This window comes from Rhinichthys klamathensis, unplaced genomic scaffold, assembly GCF_029890125.1.
Source record: "Rhinichthys klamathensis goyatoka isolate OS25496 unplaced genomic scaffold, OSU_Roscu_1.1 h1tg000107l_1, whole genome shotgun sequence".
Classification (NCBI taxonomy): Eukaryota; Metazoa; Chordata; class Actinopteri; order Cypriniformes; family Leuciscidae; genus Rhinichthys; species Rhinichthys klamathensis.
In genome coordinates this window covers 1,240,538-1,249,751 of record NW_026606645.1, presented here as the reverse complement: position 1 = coordinate 1,249,751, position 9,214 = coordinate 1,240,538, and the positions used below count along the sequence as shown (strand labels likewise).

At 37.5% G+C, this 9,214-nt stretch overlaps 1 protein-coding gene across 1 annotated transcript; it reads right to left on the bottom strand.

The window, feature by feature from the left end:
- Positions 1-50: 50 nt before the first annotated feature.
- LOC130087323 (cytochrome P450 2U1) lies at positions 51-9,153 on the bottom strand. Its single transcript, XM_056253586.1, has 5 exons — positions 8,590-9,153; positions 5,707-6,360; positions 5,468-5,629; positions 3,690-3,857; positions 51-404 (listed from the first exon to the last, which is right to left on the bottom strand). The coding sequence occupies exons 1-5, from the start codon at positions 9,026-9,028 to the stop codon at positions 226-228; spliced, it is 1,602 nt and encodes a 533-aa protein (XP_056109561.1). The 5' UTR covers positions 9,029-9,153; the 3' UTR covers positions 51-225.
- Between the last annotated feature and the right edge of the window lie 61 nt (positions 9,154-9,214).

Here is a 9,214-nt window from a genome sequence, read left to right as displayed (position 1 = left end):
GAAAAATAATTTAAAAATGCCGTTCAGTTTGATTAAATTATGAAATGAATATTTAAAAACAAATGCAATATACTTAGGTATTTGTTCTCATTTCTTGAAATTGTTCAGGCAATTTTTACAAAAATAATATCAAACCTTTTGCTTCATCATACAACTTCAAAGCCCTTACTTAGTAGCCTGGTCAACATGGTCCACCAGTGCAATTTGCTTCCCAATGATGCCTGTTCAGCGTGCTTTAACACAGACAGTAAACGGGCACGGAGCCAGAGTCAGGCCAAAGCGTCCATGCATGGAGGGAGCAGATTTCCCCTCGGGAAGCCTGAATGTGAAGGCCTGCATTAGGCTGGTGAACATCAGAAACATCTCCATCTTAGCCAGCTGCTCTCCCATGCACACCCTGCGACCTGAGGCATACAGAAACCACTCGTTTAAACATAGTCCTCATTATAAGAGCAGTTGGTAACTTAGGGTACGTTTACACGACAACGTTTTTTTCCTTTGCAATTTTCGCGTACAGACGACAGCGTTGTCAAAATGTGAACCACGAAAACAACAATGTTGTGCTCTGTTTCTCTCTCTCTCTCTCTCTCTCTCTCTCTCTCTCTCTCTCTCTCTCTCTCTCTCTCTCTCTCTCTCTCTCTCTCTCTCTCTCTCTCTCTCTCTCTCTCTCTCTCTCCGTAGGAGAAATCGTTTCCACCTGATGCCAATAATCAATGCCCTGCTGTGATTGGATGATGGGAGGGGAAGGAGAGTATTTAAACCATAGATATCCATAATAAAGTCTAGATGTCTTACGGCGGAGTCTCTATCGTCATCACCGGCGGCCAGGGGCGTAGCAACCGGGGGGGACGGGGGGTTAAATTTTGGTTGCGACGTCGGGTGACCAAAATTCAATGTAAATTCAACATCTAATGTCAATGTTAAATTGATGTCCAATACCGAATACATTGATTTAGGTTTTATTGATATATTTTTATAAAATGTCTGTTGTATAAAATTACTGTAGGCTAGATGTAATCTGTTCTGTACTCATTGAACACTTTTTTTGGTCCAACTGTTAGTAAGATAAAAGTTATTGTTCAAGTGTAGTTTAACTGAAATATTGTAAATATCATAAAATATCTTTATTTCATAAAAAATAAAGTATAGATGTCCACAGTTGTCTGAAAGTCCCAAGTCCTGCAATATTTTTTTATTTCGAGTATGATTTCACAAAAATAGGTTGCTGTAAACTATCATGGCATGTTCCCAAAATTGGCACTAGGGTGCTGTAAAATGCCAATTGCTATTCCATCTAGAATTTATTATTATGAACATCACCTTTCAGTCCCTCCAGAAAAACACGATTATGCGATCGCATGATTCAATGCATAATCAGCCAAAGTCCGCATATTTATGCGGGGGCATTTTTTCAAATACACCGCACTTTTGCCGTATAAATTGCCGATTTCCACGCAAAATATGCGGGGCTTGTATGATTTCATAATCCCCGCATTTTTGTTGCAAAAAAAGTCACATAAATCTTAGCAGAAAGTTGAAAAATGTTGCGTTTGCTTCACACGAGAGCAGCCGTTTCCCCCTGTTGCCATGGGAACGTTATGAAGTGACGTAATTACTCGACATGAACATCATTGAAAAGCTGTAAAACCGGAAACATTTGTTTCATATTTTCTTTATTCATTTTTACAGAAGTTGTAGCATATTCCTTTTGTAAAGCTACAGAACTTGTTTGACTCATCAATATTTTGTAAGTTTGAGCCATGTATTTATTAAGGTCTGAAATAAAACAAGATTAAATATTCCAGCACTTTCTGTGATGTAGTATGTTTGCTTATCATAGGAAGTAATAAGAAATAGCTCTTTACATTAAGGTAGTAGCCTAGTGAGAACAGGGTGTTGGGGAATCACTTTTTCTCTCTTTTTCATCAAACCGCAGTTTTTGCAAGTTCCCGCAATTTCATCACATAAAATTGCAAATATCCTGCATATTCCATCGTCGCATAATCAAGGATTTCAACAATCAACAATCACAAAAAAACTCCGCATTTTTCTGGAAGGACTGACCTTTGGGTCACATCACCACACCATTTTGTCCCCCCCACTTTTATAATGGCTGCTACGCCCCTGCCAGCGGCCATCTTGTCACAGGCAAGCTTTCTGGCGATCTCTGTGGTACGTAAGATGAGTGATCAGCACAAACACAAATACTCTTATCTCGTTGAAATCTTGACGGATTTACAAACGGTTTGGTTTCTTACAAACGTTATTAACGTGGCTATAATTCTGGATGATTATTTATTGATACACTTATTATTCGTAAGTTTGCAGTGTCATAACTACATCTCTGACGTTTATAACAAACCAAACCGTTTGAAAATCGGTAGAAAATTGAGCAAGTTATGGTTATTTAAAAAGTACATGCATTAAAACACAATGTTACGAGTGAGCGAGCTGCCTGTGACAAGATGGCCGCCAGGTGCGGACGTCGACCTCCATTGGCCAGCAGCGCGGACGACACATCTAGCCTTTATTATGGATATCTATGATTTAAACTGCAACCATCATCAGACTTGGCAGTAATGCACTGTTTAGTGCGGTTGCCAATAAAAGAAAGAAGAAGAGAAGAGTTGTGTTGGCTGTGGCTGTGTGCAACAGCTTTGAGGTCTCATCTAACTGAACACATAATATGCATTAGCAAGACGTCACCGTTTTCACAAATTCGTGTTTTTGACGTTTATACTGAGACAATAACGGTATCGGTTTCAAAAACGTGCACTTTGAAACCGGTTTCAAAAGTTTGTATTTCCAAGCCCCCAAAATGCTTTGTCAATTAAATGAATGGCCAAAACGCATATAAATTTTTTTTTCAGTTTTTTGTTGCAAATAATGTCCCCTTTAAGTGCTCTTATTATGCTATTTTAAAGAGTCCTAATTTTGTTTTGGTCTCTAACAATAGTTTCACATGCATCCAAGGTAAAAAAAAAGAAAGAAATCACTTTAATTTTTCTCATAATATACATTGCAGCATCATCTCTTTTCTCAGTGTCTGGAACGGTTTGATAAAGATTCGGTCTCTCTAAACCCCTCCTTTCCCAGAGCTGGTAGGTCACATGATAATGACAACATGGCGAATGTAGTACGTCAGGATCACATTCATACTATATAGAACACACTTTTTTAGCAGTCGTGAAGTAATTACTTATTCAAAATAAGTACCGACTCAAGAGAATACACTGTACAAAAAAAGTTGCTACTTTAATTTTTTAAGTACAATCAACTTGGATGTTTAAGTCGTTTGAACTTAAATTACATTAAACTGACATAAAAATAGTTGAATCTTGTATACATTTTTTTTTTTTTGAAAATTACTTCATTTTCTCTTTAAAACTGCAGTGAACCAAAGACCGTCTCAAAAACGCGGTTTGAAATCGCTGGTGTTTCTGACGTCACACACTACCTTGTAACCAATCAGATCAACGTGTGATCGTCAACGAGTGGATCTCTGAGCTGGAGTGAGTGAGTGGAGGCGGGGCTCATTTGCATATTTATAGAACCGCGTATACTAAATGAGGCACAGGTGTAGAGTTACATTCAAGCTATTTTAAGGCATGAAGACATTTTTTTCAAGGAAAAAACGTTTAAATGTCATTTTGGTGATCAAAGATGAGTTATGTCATTCGAAAACATACCTATTCCAAATGGAATAAAACACTCTTTCCTGAGGAGCTTGCCCTGTTCATCCAGAAATCGGGCTGGATTGAAGTCATCGGGATTTTCCCACACAGTAGGATCCCTGTGTACTGACCAGAGGTTTGGGATGATAACTGTTCCTTTAGGAATAGTGTACCCTCGGAACTCTAGTGGGAAGAGACAAATTTAGCTGAAAAATTCATTTAAACAATTTTAAAAAACATTTTAACTTTTTATGTATCTTCTGAAAGTATTTGTACAGTGATAATATTTGTACAATCCTTGGATTTGATATATATAAAAAATACAGATTTTAAAAGGTTAAGGTTGACTATTATCAAACTTGTGGATTATGGCAGAGTTCTAGTTGACCTGATTTAGTTTTATTCATTAATAATTTACTTTAGACAAACATATACAAAAGACAACACAGAAAAACAAAAGTCCAAATACTTTCAGCTGGGCACTGAATATAAAATATTGAAAATATCACATTTCACCTCATATCAAATGATAAAAGAAACATATATATATATATATATATGTGTGTGTGTGTGTGTGTGTGTGTGTGTGTGTATATATATATATATATATATATATATATATATATATATGAAGAGTTTGGTTCCAAAACGCAATAAATCCATTTAGATTAATTTGAGTAAAAGTGTGTTTTCTTTACCAAGAAAGTGGAAAGATGAAAACCACTATTTTCTGTTTCAAACTTTCACATAGCATTTGTAGGTCATAATAACATTTTTTTTTTAAAAATCCAGGTTTTGATTTTCAAAGACTTATTCTAAAAACGGATTATTTTCCCCCCCAAAATGCAATAAATCCATTAAAAAAAAAAAAAATCTAAATGCAATTAATCCATTGAATCAATATAAAAGTTTTTTTTTTTCATATTGAAACTATTGAAAATACACAACAACGCAAGTTTATTAGTAGAATATTTTTATTAAGAACTGTAAAGAAGATTGAAAACATTTTTCCTTCTCCCGAGTTCCTCATCTTCTTAATCTCCTCACGTAAATGTTTCGATTTCGATGCCTTACGTTTCTAACCCACCGCAGAAACAACCACAGGTTCATCAATGCCGTCAAAATTATTCATTTTTTTGTTTGTTTGTTGATCGAAAAGTACAAAATAGACAAGAAAAACTAGGAAGCCGGGTGTATTTAAGGCGCTGCCGTTACTGTTTACATTGCGTGGAATGGTGCGTTGTGATTGGTTGAGAGCGGATAGACCGCATTCTGCAGAGAAGGGAGACTGGCGTTTGTCGCGGTTTGGAAAGAGAGGGAGAAAACATGACAGAATAACACGGCGGATATCGCATTTTACATTGACTTTTCAATACCAACCAGATACAATACTGATTTTTGTAGTAACTAATTTTTTTTTAGAAATGGCGTTTATCGCGTTTTGGAACCAAACTCTTTATATATATATAACTTTTGAGTCTATGTAAATGAAAAAATGTGAACAAAATATGAATAATAGCAATAGCAAGTTCTACATGAGTAATGTATCACTAAATATTGTTTTTGCAATAGGGTAATGATGCTTATTATTTTTATCATTTGTTTTGCATTACGGCAATAGCCAATCATTCTTGGTGTTGTGTATAATTTTTCTGCCGCTAAAAATCAGCTTAATTTTCTTAACGCAGGATCTAATTTCATATTTCTCTCTTTTTGGTTTCGGGATGAAATATAATCAAGGCACTCAGATTTGCCTCACTTTCTGTATTTTTCCGCCAAAGACCAAAACTCACCCGTGGTTTCGGAGGCCATGTGGGGTATCGACAGAGGAACCACTACAGTCATCCTCTGCACCTCCATAATGGTGGCTTCTGTGTACGGCAAACTGCCCTTATCGGTCAGAGACGGGACTCTCTCGGACCCCACCACGCCATCAATCTCCTGCTGAACTCTCTCTGAGAGGGTCATCAAACAAAGAGCTCGTGTATCATCAGCCAAACCTTCAGATGTTAGTAAATGACATCACCTTTACCTTGCACGTCAGGATGCAAGGCCATGTAGAGAATACTCCACAGGACGCTATTCGTGGTAGTGTCAGTGCCTGCGATGAAGAGGTCCCCGATGATGTAGAAGAGATCGTCTTCTGAGAACAGACACTCTTCTGAACTCTCTTCCTTTTGCTTGGCCAGCATCTCCACCAGATACATATCTATGAAATCCCTGGGATTGTCCGGATCCAGCGTAGCCCTGTGCCTCGCTATGATTTTCTTCAGGAAGGCGGTGATGTCGACCTCGGCGCGCCGCAGCTCCTTGAAAACGCCCCAGGGCAGGTAGTAGAGCCAGGGGAACACGTTGATCAGCAGGATGGAGGTGTTGACGCTGATCTCCAGCCCGTGAGACATGAGATCCAGCATGGTCCGGAACTCCTGGTCCTGGTGATGGAAACGCTGGCCCAGAGTTAGGGAGGAGATGACGTTGGAGACCGCATTGCTGATGAGAGGAGTGAGGTCCATTCCTGACGGCCCCGTGTTCTCCATGAGGTCCTGCAGTTCTGTTTTGATCATGGTCAGGCCTTCAGTGATGCACGGCTCCAGACTCAGCTTCCCGAAGCCAAAGCTGCGCAGAGAACTGTGACAGAACTTCCGGTTCGTCCGCCACAGCGGGCCATAGGGTGCAAACACAATCCCTGCGGACGACATCCACTTCAGACACACAACGCTTTGCTTTTTCATATCGAAACGCTATTGGTTGTTTTTTAGGAACTTTGATAAAATCTTTACAATTCTTTAAAAAATTATTTTATGATCCCCAATATGGTGACCAGTATTTGGTATTATATAAAGTACATTGAATTGGATTTCTGAAACCAGGCACAGGGTCTTTGTTTTATTCTATTCTGCTATTTTTTCCTATTCTGTTCTGTTCCATTCTATTCTACTGTGACCTATTCTGTTTTGTTTAATTCTATTCTACTTTATTTATTGTCTTGTTCAGTTCTATTATGTTTTACAGAATTATATCATTATGTTCTATTCTGCTCCAGTCTACTCTACAGATCTATTCTATTCAGGCCCAGATTTTATATTTTCTTCTTCTTCTTTGTTCTATTCTATTCTGCTATTTGTTCATATTCTGTTCCGTTCTATTCTATTGTGACCTAATCTGTTTTGTATAATTCTATTCTACTTTATTGTTTTATGTTGTTCATTTCTCGCTTGTCCTGTTCAGTTCTACTCTGCTCCAGTCTACTCTACTGATCAATTCTATTCAAGCCCGGAAATAAAATTTTCTTCCTCTTTGTTCTATTCTATTCTGCTATTTGTTCCTATTCTGTTCTGTTCTATTCTATTGTGACCTATTCTGTTTTGTATAATTCTATTCTACTTTATTGTTTTATGTTGTATATTTCTCGACTTGTCTTGTTCAGTTCTATTATGTTTTACAGAATTATATCATTATGTTCTATTCTGCTCCAGTCTACTCTACAGATCTATTCTATTCAGGCCCAGATTTTATATTTTCTTCTTCTTCTTTGTTCTATTCTATTCTGCTATTTGTTCATATTCTGTTCCGTTCTATTCTATTGTGACCTAATCTGTTTTGTATAATTCTATTCTACTTTATTGTTTTATGTTGTTCATTTCTCGCTTGTCCTGTTCAGTTCTACTCTGCTCCAGTCTACTCTACTGATCAATTCTATTCAAGCCCGGAAATAAAATTTTCTTCCTCTTTGTTCTATTCTATTCTGCTATTTGTTCCTATTCTGTTCTGTTCTATTCTATTGTGACCTATTCTGTTTTGTATAATTCTATTCTACTTTATTGTTTTATGTTGTATATTTCTCGACTTGTCTTGTTCAGTTCTAGTATGTTTTACAGAATTATATCATTATGTTCTATTCTGCTCCAGTGTACTCTACAGATCTATTCTATTCAGCCCCGGATTTGATATTTTCTTCTTCTTTGTTCTATTCTGCTATTTGTTCATATTCTGTTCTGTTCTATTCTATTGTGACCTATTCTGTTTTGTATAATTCTATTCTACTTTATTGTTTTATGTTGTTCATTTCTCGCTTGTCCTGTTCAGTTCTACTCTGCTCCAGTCTACTCTACTGATCAATTCTATTCAAGCCCGGAAATGATATTTTCTTCCTCTTTGTTCTATTCCATTCTGCTATTTTTTCTGTTCTGTTCTATTGTATTGTGACCTATTCTGTTTTGTTTACTTTATTGTTTTATGTTGTTCATTTCTCGCTTGTCTTGTTCAGTTCTATTATGTTTTACAGAATTATATCATTATGTTCTATTCTGCTCCAGTCTACTCAACTGATCTATTCTATTCTGGCCCAGAAATTATATTTTCTTCTTTGTTCTATTCTATTCTGCTATTTGTAACTATTCTGTTCTGTTCTATTATGTTGTGACCGTATTCTGTTTTGTATAATTCTATTCTACTTTATTGTTCTATGTTGTTCATGTCGCGCTTGTCCTGTTCAGTTCTATTCTGTTTTGCAGAATTATATCATTATGTTCTATTCTATCATTCTATTCTGTTCAATTCTGCTCTATTCTATTATTGGTCAGTCTCTTCTACTTCTCTATTCTGTTCAATTCTAAATGATTCTATTCTGCTCTGGTCTATTATACTCGGTTCTATTCTATTCTATTCTGCCCTGTTTTATTCTGTTCTTTTCTATTCTGTCTGTCCCTTCTACTGTTCTATTCTGTTAAATTATAAATCATTCTATTCTGCTGTAGTCTATCATACTCTGCTCTATTCTATTCTGCACTGTTTTTTGTTCTGCTCAATTCTGAGTCAGCCTTTTCTACTTTCTATTCTATTCTACTCTATTGTGTTCTGCTCTAATCTATTATCATGGCATGCAGCAATCATTAACTACGACAGGTTATCTTACCTTTCCTCTTGGTGATAATAGTAACGAGCGGTATATGTGGTCTGTCGGAGAACACCTCCGGATAGTTTAACATCGCGTCCCGGACAGCGTCATATCCCGTCAGCACGACCATGAGCTGAGGCCCAACAAAAATGCTGAATATGTTTCCATACAGTTTGGACATCTCGGTAAGTCCAGCCTGGGGTGATAGCGGATTTGAGGCCGTCTTTGCAAACTCTTCGCGATTCTTTGCAAATCGTTTAAAAATAAATGAAGGCACTAAGAAGCCCCCGAAGTTGCCCACGATGGGCCATGGCTTTGGACCGGGAGGGATGTTCGCGTATCTGTGATGATTCTGGTACTGTTGCAGCACATAGAAAACAATCACAAACGCAGTTAAACCCACAAGGTTTGCGGGCGAGAACACATACTGCCACAGCAGACCCGGGGAAGCGTCCATGACTCGCTCGCTTTGCAGATCCACTGACTCCTAAAACAGACGCATAGTTCCTCCAGATCAATACTTATCTGCTGATCAAACACATTTTCTTCCTGACTGTGGTCTTGGAGCTGCAGCATGGGTTGCGTGTTTTTGTATTTCCCATTGGATGAGAGGAGCACGCTGAGAGCTGATTGGTGAATCGAG